The following is a 16,185-nucleotide window of genomic DNA, read 5'->3' as shown; positions in this document are numbered from 1 at the left end:
ACTGCTATCTAATTTAAACCTACATATGTAACTAAATATATAACTTACATAATATGCATATTTATTTAACTTAATATATTGCTACTTTAAATGTATAATCTAAGTTTAGAATTTAATTTTCAGTACAAATCATATGTGTTTAAATGAAATGCTTAAGTCTAAGTTGAGATAAAAACCCGAATACTTATTTTATGCATGGAATATTACATTCTGAAACACAAATCTGTAAGAATTTTTATGCATTGAAAGAAACATTTTACATAGTACAGAAGAGAAGACTCTAAATCTATGCAATTCAAATATACTTTCTTTATAGTTTTCCTTAAATATTATTCAAATAGTATCGTTGGGTGAACAAATTGTTTACATTGAAACGCTGACAAAGAAAAAGTTACTTCTAGTAAAGTAACTTAAAGTAACAAGTTTTAAGAAAAGCAATATTCATCCTTTATTGATATTTGTCATTCTCTCATAAACAAGCCTTTTAGGATAACAAAGTCTAAACAGATTAGTTTTGATTTTTAAATAAAAAATTGCGAGTAATGACATTATAAGAAACATATGTTTCTCAATATTTAAGCAAATTAATTCATTCCAAGTTATAAAAACCGTAAGAAACATGTTTTATTTGAATTCTTTGTTTTTATACAGTTTTAAAAATTACATCTATAGCGTATTTCAAATTGATAACATTATAAGCATATTTATAATCTACATTATGACTAGTACACTAAATTTGAAAATAAGTAATAAGATTTCGGAAAATCCTTGCACTCTCGATTTTAACATGGTTGCTGAAATTTAATGTGACTTGTTGTAATTTCTAACTGTTTTTTTTTATTGACTTCCAGGCTCTGCTCACCTACCTCAGTAGTTGCTACGCATTCATCATTTTTTTCCTCAAAAAATAAATTTAAAAAAGTAATTTTGCACATAAAATGCGCAAATATATTTACATTTTTTAATACATTTTATTTTGTAAATATATAAGTCATAATGAAATGAGTATTTAACTCGAATTTTAAATTAATCAATTATACTTGAATTTATAAGTATATGATATGCATTACAATAAGAAACACTGAAAATACGAATCAATTTTAATTGTCTGTGGAGTGAATGCAATATTGACAATGTCAACCTTCATCTAGGAAAAGACTCCCCGACATAGAAACGAGCCAACATGTCTTACATACTAATGAATTGAAATTGAATAATTGTAGTGGGAGACACTCTACAGGACTCCCCCAACATAATTTATCTATGATAGAATTCGATGAAAGGATAACACTAGTTCGTTCATTGCTGTTTTGTGAGAAGTCGGAAGAACTGTATTAATATCATCTGATCATGAAACCTGTATTAAGCTCATGGTTATGATCACCCCTGTGTTACCATTAGTAGTCGAATGTATACAGTCATACGATGTGTGTGAACAAGACTGAGTAGCAACAGCATGAGGACAATGTAGGAGTCACAAATATCAAGTCAACTGTTCAATGTGAACCTTCTATCGAAGTGGGAGTATTTAAATGAAAGGGGGTGTGTTTGCCGATGTAGGCGCGTTTAGAGAGCTTTCACAGGTCACCAATGCGGGGTGAATGTTATCGACAATGTCAACTTTCATCTATGATAAGGTACTCCGACATAGTAACGAGTTAACGTGTCTTACATACCTATGAATTGGAATTGGATAATTATAGTAGTATACACGCTACTTGCTAAATATATGTAACAATTAATCTACATAATATAATAACAGTTGAACATTGTTATTGGACTTTGAGACTTTATATTAAAAAAAACTAAATATAAATGGTAAGAATTATATCTGACTACAGAAAATCTGTTTTTTAATTATTTTTTTTTTATAATTTATTCTTTCGCACTGTTGACCTAAAGTTAAACTCGGGTTTATGAAAGGAAGAAAGATAGAAAATTTCGGTTCGAAAGATAAATAATAGTTTTTAAATTAATTGTCAAATAGTCAATAATTAAGGGGAAAAAGTGAAAAACAATTTTTTTAAATTAAAAAATTTCAAATTTAAAAATAGAAATGTATACTTGGGACATGAAAAAGATTATTTATTGGAAAATGACCTTTTTGTTAAATGATAAAAAGGGGCATTCTCATTTGATTTGAATCTAATGTTTATTATATTATATTTCTAATTAATTCTATTTGAACTATATTGCATATTTCATTAATTAATACCACTTTTTTGAAAAAATGTTGTATAATATAAAATAAAATAAACAAATATATTGATATTTAAAATCAAAACTATAACAACTAAACTTGTTAAATTCATTTATATGACTGAAATTTATTACCAATCAATTTATAAATTAACAATCAATTTTTAAAATATAGACATTTAGCCCGTTTTCTAGTAAAGGTTTCTGCACAGCATTTTCTACATCTTAATAATGTTTGCAATTTCCAATATTGAGAACTAAAAAATTATAGAAAGTAATAGAACTTTGTAAATGCCTTTTTATGATTATAGAGACCATTAAAAATATTGGCTTTCAATTCAAAGGGAACTATTCAAAAATATCTGCTTGTTAAAAACATCGTAAAAGTTTAGAGCTAAATAAAAAAAAAACAATAGTTTTTGTTATTTGTAGCTATAGTTAACTTTGAAAACAACATTTGATTTCAGGAAAGGTTTTATGTATACTATTTATCATTTGAACTTTTTTTGCAATTTTTTTGAGAGAAAATATAAGGTCTGACCATTATAATTATTACATATATACTGTGTATTAGTTAGAAACTAAGACCATTGGAATAAGACAATTTTTTTAAGTCTAGATTTATTTTAATAAACATTATGGAAATAAGAGTATTTTAAATAAGCTNTATATATATATATATATATATATATATATATATATATATATATATATATATATATATATATATATATATATATATATATATATATATATATATATATATATATATATATATATATATATATATATATATATATATATATATATATATATATATATATATATATATATATATATATATATATATATATATATATATATATATATATATATATATATATATATATATATATATATATATATATATATATATATATATATATATATATATATATATATATATATATATATATATATATATATATATATATATATATATATATATATATATATATATATATATATATATATATATATATATATATATATATATATATATATATATATATATATATATATATATATATATATATATATATATATATATATATATATATATATATATATATATATATATATATATATATATATATATATATATATATATATATATATATATATATATATATATATATATATATATATATATATATATATATATATATATATATATATATATATATATATATATATATATATATAAAAATTGTTTTGTAGTAAATATTTTACTCAACGTATAATATGCTACTAAATATAGTAGCACACACGCAATTATACTCTTAAATAATAAACTATTAAGGTACAAGCGTTATTATAGATTAAAAAATAAGACATCTAAGCTTAAATATTACTATTTTTTTGCCTTTATAGAATTTTATTTACACACTATAGAAATGTTTTTATTAACGCAATAAAAAGAAACTAAACTGCGCGATATATATTTGTTTTACAAATTGTAAAATTAAAATAAGCTTTTCTAATTCACTCGAATATTTATTTTATAGGTATTACTCAATACTAAAGTTCAAACAGAAAAATATTTATCTTTTCAACGTGATATTTATGTTTGATATATTTAGCTTATTGTTTGCGTGCCTAAACACTTTCGATTTAGATAAAACATTTAGGCACGCGACTATCTAAATAAGAGTCATTATTAATTATTTCAAAATAACAAGTAATAAGAGTTACAAAATTACGAAAATATAATAACATCTAAGTAAATGCACAATAATAATTAAATAAAATATCGCTTTGTATAATTAATACATAAATCATTGCATATGATGCAAATAAATATAAAAGATAGAAAATAATGTACTTTTTGATCACTTTAAATAAAAAGCAGCCTTTTTGGATTTTTCTCAGAAGAATGAAATATCGAATACTTCATTGACAACATTACACTTTACAGTACTATTTAAGTTACTTAAAATTGATAGTATCTAGAACGGAAAACTGGAACTGTAATTTTCTCCTATTCAGGTGTCAGTCTACTTTATTGAAAGATACCATCTGCTTGACGCAGGTAAGATATTTAATTTCAGAAGTCATAGAAAAGAAATATTTGAATTTAGCAGACAGTAGAAATATTTTTGCAAAATACATTTTTATTTAAAGACGAAAGGAATTATTATAAATTGAAAACAGCTGTTAGCATTTAACCTTTTCATCTCATATGGCATGATAAAATGTTTCCAACTGGAAATATGAGTCTTAGGAAATATATAACCATTTTAGAGCTTGATAAAATGAATTTTGTTTAAAATTTTAAATAGGTTCTAACCAATTGCAGCTATTTATTGTATAATTCTGGGCAATAATAGGATGAAAATAAAGTCATACAAGTATTTTAATTTTAAAACAAAATGTGACATATATATATTTTTTAATTGTCAAGGGAGTGATCTAAAAATGCGATTTCAAATGGTAAAATACAAAATTTGAGCGAAATCGGTAGAATAGTTCCTGAGAAATCAAATTTTGACGAAGTCGTATTCCTTAAACTCGATTTCTTAGTAATTATTCAGTCGATTTCCTTCAAATTTTATATTTTTCTATTTAAAATTGCATTTTTTAAAATGATGCAAAAAATTTATACTTAACAATTCGAACCTTTTACTACTGTTATTAAATAAAATAATAAAAAGTAATAAATATTTGCTATAAGTTATATTTTACAGGAATTATCTTTGGATAAACGAGTTTTATAATTGCGTGAAAAGATTTTTCTATTTGCTTAAAAAGTTCTTGATTCTGGTGGAATACACAAAAAGCAAAATTAACATTAAGGGGTTCAAACTTAAAACCGGTCTCAAACCAAATTATTATCACCATATTTCTCGGATTGCGGGGGCTACATCCTATATTTTACGGGGTCAAAAATCCGAATCCATTGAAAAAAGTTATGCTCATTCAGAGAAAGTACGTTTTCATGTGTGATTTCGCAACTTAAAATACCATCATCTGAGCAGATTAATTTGCATATTTGAGATCATTCCTTTGAACTATTTAGATTGAGTTCTAAAATGCGAAGATCCGATAATTAAAAAAAAAGTTATGCAAGTTATACAATGTGTTTCGTTTATTAATTTTTCTCACTAGACGTTACCACCATGTAAAAAATTACGGATCAAATTATGATATGAAGTACCGACATGATCCGTAAAATTCATTTTAACCCTAAATCCACTTTCTTTTATAAAATATTATACCGCAATTCATTCAGTAATATATAAATTATAAAATTAGTTAGAGTCATTTAATGATTTTACTGTAATTATTATTGTGAAAATTACGGAATATCAGATTTTTGTAACATGCATTGGTAAGATTGATTTTACAGTAAAAATTATAAATGCCCTGAATACTGGCACTTTTTACCATAATTTGATACGTAAAACTTCACAGTGTTGAGAATGGTACTCCAGAAAAGACCCTGTTTTTTTAATGCATTATTAGGTCTAAATCTGAGAAAATACTAATGCCTTATAAAACAACTTTAATATTTTAATATGAATATTTCTTTCTTTTAATGCAAAAATTTCTTTTTATCTAATAAAATTTAAAAATTTGAAATTTAATCGCAATGCATGGTATTAATCATCAAAAGCTTTACGAAACTAGTTCAGTTTTTTTTCTTTTTGAGACTTGCTTTTTTTATTACTTGGCTCTAATTTTCAAATTATTTTTTTAAAGTCTATCATCATTTGGTTAGAATAAATAAATAAAAAAAATCTTAGGTAGTCTTTGCTCGATGAAATGACTTTCCATGAAGCTTTTAAAGGATTCAGCGCCTCTAATGCTTTTAGATAAATGAGCTGAACGTGAGAAAAAAACAGTAGCTGGAAATTTTATTATATTTTCATTGCGTTCATGAGCTGGGGGACATTAAAGTAATGGTATTTTTTTAATAATAGAAAAAAAATCTATTTCTCCATCAAAACTTTCTAGTTTAAAAGGAAAAAATTGCGTGTTCCTTAAGAAAATTAACACGTTTATAGATTAAAAAAGCATTTAATTTTTAAATAGTATTGATAAATCCTTGGTGTTAACACTAAATATTTTATGAGGAGTAATAATTTGTATTTTTGAAGTTTTCCTCAAAAAAAATCTAAAAACAAACACATTATTAGTATATTTAAAAAGCGCCGGAATTATAAAAAATTCGTCCTCATTAATTTATTTTTAATTACAAACTATGTAATGAATATTTGAAAATTTTAAATAATATATGTTGATAAAGAAACAAAATTAAATGAAAAAAATATTAAAAGTAACAAAAATTTTGAAATGAAAATTATTATTATTGAAAATTATTATTGAAAACAATTAAATCAAAATTATTAAGATGAAAAGAATAATATTACGTTCATACACTGCAAAATATCCTTACAAATTTTATGCTCAACAACCCCAAAAGTTGGGAGAAGAATCATTTTTTTTTCAAGTCAACACCAATTCGAGCTTTCATATATAATTTAAAGGGTGTATAAAAGACTTAAACATTGAAAAAGCAAAAAGTTAGTATCAAAATCACTCCTTTTACATTATACGCTAAATAATTTTACTTTCGAAAACTCCAATGTTGGCGCTTTTTTATTTCGTTTGTGATTGTTAACAATCGATAACGAATTGGCGAGTGTTTGTGGCAGTTTTGAATATAGGGAGTAGCTCAATCCGGGAAATATGGTCCAAATAGTTTGGTCAGGGGAACACGCCATACCAACGGAAATAATTATACTCAAGTTTGGACCCCTTAATGTTAATTTTATTTTTTGTGTATTTCGCTTTACCTCGAGAACTCTTTAAGTAAATTGAAATATTTTTGCATATAATTATAAAATTTGTTCATTCGAAGATAATACCATGCAGAAAACAACTTTTAGTAAATATTTATTATTTTTTATTACTTTTTATTGCTTTTTTTAAGAATGATGAAAAAATTTTGAATTGTAAGTTATAAAATTTCTATCATCATTTTAAATAATGTAATTTTATACAGCAGAATACATAATTTGAGCAAAATCGTTCAGATAGAGTTCAATTTTCAAGAAAGTCAGATAAGTGTTTATTGCAAAGAAATTTAAAATTTCAATAGAAATTTCAGATTTCAGAAATTCAATGGGAATTTCAGTTATGTATTTGTTTTCATAAATACAAATTGTTCATATGCGTGCTAATAAATTTTGAAAATCAGAATTTCTAGTAAATTATTGTGATATGAACGGGAAAAAAATTATCAAATGAATAGTTTTAGAAATAGTTGAAATTATGTTTTTTTTCTTCTTTTTTACCCGAAATGCTTTTACCATACTATACGGTAACATTACCAGAATTTTACTCTCCTTAGAGCCCATGAGAAAAAAGTAATTCAAAATATTATTAAAATAAATAGCATTTAAACTTGTTTAAATATGAGTATATTCTTAAAAAATAAATTAAAATTAAATAGAATATTTATCTACAATAAAACTCTCACGTAACTATACTGGCAGGCAACATTTAAGCATTGTGTATGGTGAATATAGTATATTATAGTGAATATACTATATAATTTATATAGTGTGTGAATACAGTATATTTTTTGTCTCTAGAAAAAAGTTTGCGTGAATATTTTGTTGAGTAATTTCCTTAAAAGATGAAACTAATTTAAAAGTTTAGCTTTGTCCCTGGTAACAATGAAAATGCCAAACAGGAATAGAATTCTAACATCGTTTTTTTTTCATATTCATTGCTGACTAGTAACGCATAAAAAATTTCTTGTTTCCTAAAAATTTAAAATAAATTTACAAACTTCAGAATAATTTAAGCTGAATTTAAGTTATTTTGTTTAATTTCTTTTTTTAAATTTAGTATTTATTTTCTTGAAAATTAAGTAGTTAATTAAAAACGTTAGCTTTACCACTACTAATATGAAAACTCTAAACCGGAATAAGCTGACATTGATTATTTTTTCAGACTCATTCGTCACCAATTTAGTACAAAAAATATCTGTTATAAAATTCTTGTACTGTAAAAATGTAAGATAAGTTTACATAACTTTTGGTTAACTTAAACTAAATCTAAATGCTTTTCTAACTTTTTAAAATTTAAAATGCTAGCTTAATCACTGGTAATAATGATAATTCTCAATAGAAATAGAAGGCTAACTACTGATAATTTGTTTAATGCTCATTTATAATAATATATGAAAAAATAATCAGTAAAAATATAAAAAATTAAACATAAAAATAAAATAGAATATATAAAAAATTTTTATATATATATTTATTTTTTATTGAAATATATATAGTATATATTATTTCATTAAAATGTGAAAAAATGTTTAATATGAATTTTTTGTTGAGTAAAAGTATTAAATAGATTTACATAGCGTTAAATAAATTTAAAGTAAATTTAAGTCATATCATAAATTTTTTCTCTTAAATTAAGAAGTTAATTCTTAGTTAAATAAATGTACATATTTTGCAAGAATCTAAATTAATTTTAAAACTTAAAACGTTTGTTATTACATATGAACATTTATAAAATGTACTTACTTTTATCATGTGGATAGGGATCGGAGAGAAAATTCAAATAGCAGTCAGCTTCTTGCATTGAAATGTCTTCATAATTGTTAGCAAAATTCGTTACATTTCCATCATTTTTCACATTATCAGTTTCTTGTAACATATTGATTCCTTAATCTTCTATAACGACACTCAAAACAATCGCTGTGAAACTCAGAAAATTGCACAAGTTTCAATTTTAATGAACTAAGTTTTAAACTTAATATAAGATTTCAGATCTTCCACCACGTATTGATTTCTTTCTGCGAAAACTTCTTTTTCAAACGTCTTTAAGCAGCAAATAATTTCGCTATTATATGCACACATATTAACATGCTTTAGTACGCTTTAACTACACTCAACTATTTTCTAGACACAGTTCTTGGATTAGTTACTAACTAAACATTACATCAGAAAATGAATATAATTGATACAATTCGCAAAAAAAAATTTGATAAATGAGATCTTTTCAATAAAGTCACATGTCTATTTTCCTAGCATTATTTCCTAGTAAATTATTTTCAATGCCAATAGAAGCGAAAATAATTCCAAACGTTTATTCCATCATCATGTATGTTCCATAAAAATATTTTCACTTCAAAATGATATAGAATCATGTATGAGCTGTAATATTATTCGCTTAAACATACATTTATAGGATTAGTTACTTTGAAAAATTATATCACTTTCTGTAGTAAATGTAGTATTAGTGATAATTACAAGGAAAATTCTCAATTATAGTTCCTCTATGCTTATAAATAATTCAGGTAACATACAAATTCAGATCTTTTTTATTTATAACTCCGAATTGAAAAGTTTTATAGACCATTAATGAGTTTCAAGTACAGTTTTTAGACTTTATTTACAAACTGATTTTTTATTGATTTAAAAAATAAAAAAAAATGATAGAATTCTTAAGATTTTTCGTGTCATTTTTTGGAAATATTCCTTTTATATTCAATGTTCGAAAAGTCTTCAACACTCAATTTTAGTGTAGTACTTGTATGTGCACTTTTTTCTTTACTGAAATGTCTCTAATGTTTGGATATTTCCTTAAAGATAAAGTTTGAAGAAAGCTTCTGAAACAAATGTGTCGAAAATGGAAACTTGGAGGTTCCTTGAAGAAATTCTGTTGAATGATCTGAAATAAAAAATTTTCAAAGTTAAAACATATTTCAGAAAAGCTATAAAATTTAATATATATATATATATATATATATATATATACTGCATTATAAAAATAATTATGTAAATAGCATACAAATAATAATTCTGAATAATTTTTATGTAAAAAAATATTCAGTTAGTTTTAAAACCTAGATTTATTTAATGTTTAACAACAAGTTTCTTTTTTATTGTAGATGTCTGTAATGTTACTGAAAATGTCATTAATATCAGAATTATTTTGAAAAATAAAATAATTTTATTACAATAGTCTTATTACCTTGATTTATTTAATAACATGTTTCTATTTTTATAATAGATATCTTTTATTATACAAAAATATCTAAATATGGTAAAGTAGGGGATTTAGTGTATTGTGAATATTGTAACAAATATGCTGTTAAATTATGATTAAACAAATATGTTATTGCAACAAATTCCCGTGTAGTAAAGTGACTGATGCACGTTAAATCTGTCGAGTTGCAAATGTCCTCCATGTACCCATAACAAATCAATACCTCTGGGGGTCTTGGATTGGCGATCGATCGGTCTCTGATTCAGGACAAAATTACGATCTGTGGATGAATGAATGGATGTATGAATGGGTCTGCGCTATAAACGGGGGCGACGTATGGTGTGGCAGAAGTCGAATTCTTGTTCATAGATGGCGTTACTGAAAAATAAGAAACGCACACTCTGCCTTAAATTTGCTCGGTTTCACCCACTAGGTTTGCCCGTGTGGCAAGTGGCATTGGAAACAGCAACAACATTTAGTATGATTTCATATGTATACTACAATGCATAGCTAAAGTTTCCGAATTGTTTTGCTATTTCGAATGATAGTATGGTTTTTTTTTCTTGTACCGCGTAGTTTTGTATCTGCAAATAATCATGTTATGCAACTCAAATATTTCTACTATTACATGCTCAACGATATTTTGTGTTATTGTTTTAATTATTTTTCTGAAATTTACAAATTTTTGAGTTGCTGACTTATAGAACTAAGTGTTTTTTCTTTCTTTTTTTAAACCATATCAAGATAAGATAAATCATAGCAAGCTAGTTGTTTCGAATTTATTAAAGTTAATAATTTTTGTAAGAAATGAAGTTTTGGCATGGAATATTTGACAAAAAGTTTATTACTCGAAAAAATTTAAATGTCCAAAACGTAAGCAAACAGTGGACCTTAAGAAATAGATTTCATTTTTGCATTACGAAAACCTCTTATTCTGTGTATCAGCTGTACATAGAATTGTACTAAATTTCAGTCTCATGTAAAATATAAAAAATTTATTATGGCATTAGCTGCATTCTTTTTTAAATTCATATAATTAAAATCACACATTTCTCGCTTCAATTTCAATAATTTAAGTGTGTTTATATTGACACAAATACAATTAAAAACACATATTTTCTATATAAATAGGGGAAAAAAAATATTTCTTTTAAATATTTTTTATATTTTTTTCTTTTTTGCGCAATGCTGACTAACGAAGCATTTTATGATGGAAATACAACTGCAGGCGTAAAAAAATATTTATCCGTCTCAGTAGCGTTATTTCAGACCATTTGTGCGTTAAATTGGATAATTCTTTGCGAATTTCACTCCTTTAACTTGCAATCGTAGACAGAAAACTTTGAATAGTTATTTTAAAAAAACACGGTATTAACAGTTTCTCACTATTTTCTAAACATTTTTGTTATATGTCATAATAAACACTTAAACATTTAATAAACACTTTTTACTACATTCATCATTCCAGAAGAAATCAAAATTTCAAACTGTCAAAAAGTTCAAAATGTTTATTTCACCTCCTCTGTTTATTAAATAAATATTTGACAAATATTTTTGATTAATTACTATGGATCATTTAATCTATATTTCGTTCTTTACTCTCTCGTAAAGTCAGTTTACAAAAATAAAATAATAATTCTAAAATGTGTCAAAAAAAAATCTTCTATTTTAAATAGCTTTTTTTCAAAAATTTTTAAGCAAAACTGCAAATGTCGAAGAAAATAATGCTTAAATTTAATAATATAATTGCAATGTTTCCAATAACAAGCAATTAATAAAAGAAGACTATTTTTTCATGGAAGATTTAATAAGCTTTACATCGTTTAAATGCAAATTACCACTTTATCAAAATGTATTATCAAACATCTTTTACTGAAATTGAACCAATATAATAAATTTTAGATGCGTAAAAAATACAGGTGGGAATTCATTTTTTCATTTAAAAGAAATCGACTTTTTATGCTGTTCTCAAGCGTACATTTTGAAATCTACATTCCTTCATTTGAAAAGCGTTGACATCTCAATACTTGTCAGGAACACATGTCTGTTCTTTTGTATTTAAGACAGAACGATAAGGAGATCTTCCTATGTCACCTTCAAAACATCTCGGGAAAAAGAAGACAAAATAAAAATATTTACTTTGTAGCTCGTGTTTAACTTTCATGAACTATATTAAAATTGTATGTTTGAATTATTGATGATAATTCTTTGAAACTGTGGATTGAACATTTGATAATACTTCAAAAAGACATTAGTTTGAGAAGTTCAAATAAAAAGACTTTAAATATAAAGAAATATATGAAATTTATGTTGGTTATTTGAAACTTTAGTATGCATTTCGCTTATATGTTTGCTTATATATTTAGCATGCATTTTGCTTATATGTTTAGTATGCATTTAGCTTATATTTCGTTAAAGTTCGAAAGCCATTAATATGTATATTACCTAGATGTTCTGCATATGAACTAGAGTAATCCAGTAAAGTGCGAAATTCAAAATCTTAAATTCACTTATGTAATATAAGCGTTAATGGTTTCCGTATCGTTAAAGTTCATAGTTGGTTTGCTTCTCTCATTCTATTAACTGATTTTTTGATTACTTGAATAATTGATTCTCAACCTTTTTAACGTTGCCGCCCCTTTAAAGAGCAAAAAAAAATATTATACGCACCCTTTGCAAAAATCCAGTTATTCAGAGCATGGAGATGGATGGGATGCTGAATTATAAGAGGCAAAATTTCTAAGCAATTTTCTTGCAAGTTAAATTTATTTGGTTTTTTTAAAAAATTAATGTGTACGTTAATTCGATACTTTTCTCCCGGAAGGTAATCGCAGTCTTTTTGTTACATTTAAAATAAATAGGGAAATGAAAATATATACAAATAAAAAAACCTATGCTTATTCTAAATTGGATAATTAAAAAACACGCAAAGATATTTTTTATACTAAAAAGTAGTATCAGCGAAACAATCAAGTAGCTGTGTAAGTGCGATGATTGTGCTTGATGGTTTAGTGCCAGATTCATAACGTTTGATTCAATGAGGTGAAGACGTATGTCCTCTTGCAGCACGATGTGGAGTCGATTTCACTTTTTTGTGACTAAATCCATCGCGGCACTTAATCTTAGTTAGACAAGGTAGAAGGAAGGGGTGGTAATTAAAAATTTTTCGATGATAGTCCACAGTCTTGGGTAGTGGCGACTGATGTTACCTTGAAGTCAAAATTCTGTGAGACTCTCACCATTTTGGAAGCTAGCTTTCAAAGTTTAATTAGTTGAAAAATCGATCGATTCCGGCTGAAAATGAACCTCTTCTCTTTCAATATTCGCAAGAGGGGCTCATTACCCATTGATAACTTCCAGAAAGCAAACATCCTTAAAACTGTCAGAAAAGTCCATGTGCAAAGACTCGAGATGTTGACAATATTATTGTGTATCAGCTGAAATAATTTTATCATTCTTTTTAAGCTCCAATAAAATTGAAAATTAACTGAACTCATTCCTACCAAAATTCTGCTTCCACAAAATGGGTTTCTTTAGAAAGGCAGAAATAACTGATTTTGTAGTGATCAAATTCAACTTGTCGCCTTGAAGTTTTAAATGAATGCCATTAAATTTTGCAAATAAATCCATCATGCATGCAACGTGTATCTTAAATTCTAGAAACCAGTCTTTTAGAGTTACATCTCTGTCTTCGAGAAACTCAAGCACAGGGTCGAAAAGATTCCTAAACATATTGAGACAGGAGCCATTGGAAAGCCAGTAAATCTGAGTGTGTACCAGCAAGTGATTGAATTCTTCATCATTTTTCTTACACAACTGTCTGAATAATCAATCGTTGAGAGCATTACTGTGAATTTTGTTCACCTCAGATGTGACATACTGCACTGACTAATGCAAACGGTCGCTGTGAATTTTTCCAACAAAATATTGTCTTTAAATCACACAAAGATCAGCTAAAATATCTGGTACTTCCCCCTTCAAAAGAATGAACACACGATGTCGACCCACCATTTCAGGAACTCCATCAATGGCAATGACGCAATATTCGCAAAAGGAAGGTTTTTGACTTTAAAATAATATTTGACAGTATTAAAAATAGATTCACCTCTGGTATGTTCAATCAGGTTTCTTGCAAAAAGCATCTCTTGAATAATCTTTTCTTCCTTAAAAAACCGGACGTACGCTAACAGAAAAGCCTCATTACTTTGCATTGTTGACTCATCAGCTTGAACAGAAAATTCGTTGAATATCAAAAGTTTGCAAAAGGAAACTTCAACGTCTTCTGTCATTTCATTAATTCGTCATCGCACTGTATTGTTGATTTACGTTACTAATTGTTGCTTAGGATATTTTTCATTACATTGGATGCGACAAGATGGTGTATCATTCTACTAATCAATCATTAGACTTGCGTAAGTAGAATGATTCGAATCATTCTACTTACATATATAACATTCTACACATATAATGTAGAATGTTAGTTGAATAAGTATTCTGTTCTATAAGTGTTGTTCAGTATAATCCCATATTTTGTTAATTCTTGAAATTGAAACGATACAATTATTTGTGTTAAAACTACTTCTAATCATGTTATAAGAAATAACATAGGAAGTAAATCATATTTACTAGATGAATAAGGAATCAAATACAACTAATTATGTTATCAAATGTGTCAAATGAAAACGCACAGTAAAATAAAAAAGTTTTTAATTTTAATAGAAAAAAACTTCGGTCTCAAATAAACTATTTTTCAATTAATAGTTTTGTCTCATAAAAATGACAATTTGGTTACAAAAGGAAGCAAAAGTTTGATTTAAGCTGTGAATATAGTATTGGTTTTTTCTCTGTTATATGTTTTTACTTACTTGGATCAGTTATTTAGTGTTTTTCTTTTGGACATTTCGAAACAAAAACGTAATTTATTCCAGTAGCGAATTTCAGACAATTCAGATATTGCTCTCTAAATTATAGTTACCTAGGATCTATCATAAAGGAGTAAAATAAAGATAATTTGAAAATTCTACAGTATAAATCGTAGTAAGTGCCACAAACTAAGTATAAAGAAGTCAAAATAAGTATAACAGAGGCTTAAAACTTTTATTCATGCTTTTTAGGCATAAGCAGCGTAATTAGGCATAAGCAGAATAATCAAAATAATTGCAGTCTAATGTCAATAATAAATTTGAAATAAAGATTAAAAAATGAAACTATTGATTAATGATGAAAGTATGTACTTAATACAGTTCAAAATATATCGGCTTTGAAAACATTGCAACAGAGTACATTGTCGATTTCTATCAAAACAAAATTAAAATAATGCTTAAAAACCATTAAACAAAATGGCTAATGTTTAGCAAACAATTTTAGTAATTAAAAATTACAGTAATTTACAAAAATACTGAAATTCAAAAACAGTTTGTTTTAGCAAACTTTAACTTAAAATGAAACCAGGTTTAATTAAATACCAGCTTTTAATCCAACATAAATTCCAAAAAATTTTCAGAGAAAAATGAATCTATTTAGATTTCTAGTCTGAATGCTTTCATTTGGCTTTACTTCGTTGAGAAGAGTAAATCAGTTTACGTTCGCAATTTCTCTTTCTCTTGATTGTATTTACGTCAAACCATATATTTTCTCACTTCGTCAACCTAAAACGGAAAATTAAGCTTCCCTTTTTCGGAAGGCAATTTTAAATTAGATTCCTGTTCTATTTTAACGCCATTTTGGGAGTAATTTAAGGAAGGAGTAAAAGCAAATGGTTTTTTTTTCTTTCCTTTTATCTCCACAACAAACATCTTTTTGACGAATCAATTTTCTTTTATAGACTTTACATCAATCATTCTGAAGGAAAAAGTTATGAAATGGAAAATGGGAAGCTTTGAAAGATATAGTTTTGCATTTACTGGAAATAGAAGTGCAATTTTACAGACTTGA

The 16,185-nt window shown here is 25.6% G+C and overlaps 1 protein-coding gene across 3 annotated transcripts in view; it reads right to left on the bottom strand.

The window, feature by feature from the left end:
* Positions 1-16,185, bottom strand: part of LOC107454966 (diuretic hormone receptor-like) — a 174,151-nt gene that overhangs the window by 63,762 nt on the left and 94,204 nt on the right. For all 3 annotated transcript variants that reach the window (XM_071177413.1, XM_071177411.1, XM_071177412.1), the window contains exon 2: positions 8,784-9,933. In XM_071177413.1, coding sequence (XP_071033514.1) covers positions 8,784-8,916 — 133 coding nt within the window. In that variant the 5' untranslated portion in view covers positions 8,917-9,933. The remainder of the gene's footprint in view (positions 1-8,783; positions 9,934-16,185) is intronic.

The sequence above is a fragment of the Parasteatoda tepidariorum genome, chromosome 2 (assembly GCF_043381705.1).
Source record: "Parasteatoda tepidariorum isolate YZ-2023 chromosome 2, CAS_Ptep_4.0, whole genome shotgun sequence".
In the NCBI taxonomy this organism is placed as follows: domain Eukaryota; kingdom Metazoa; phylum Arthropoda; class Arachnida; order Araneae; family Theridiidae; genus Parasteatoda; species Parasteatoda tepidariorum.
This window is presented reverse-complemented; position numbering and strand designations above follow the sequence as displayed.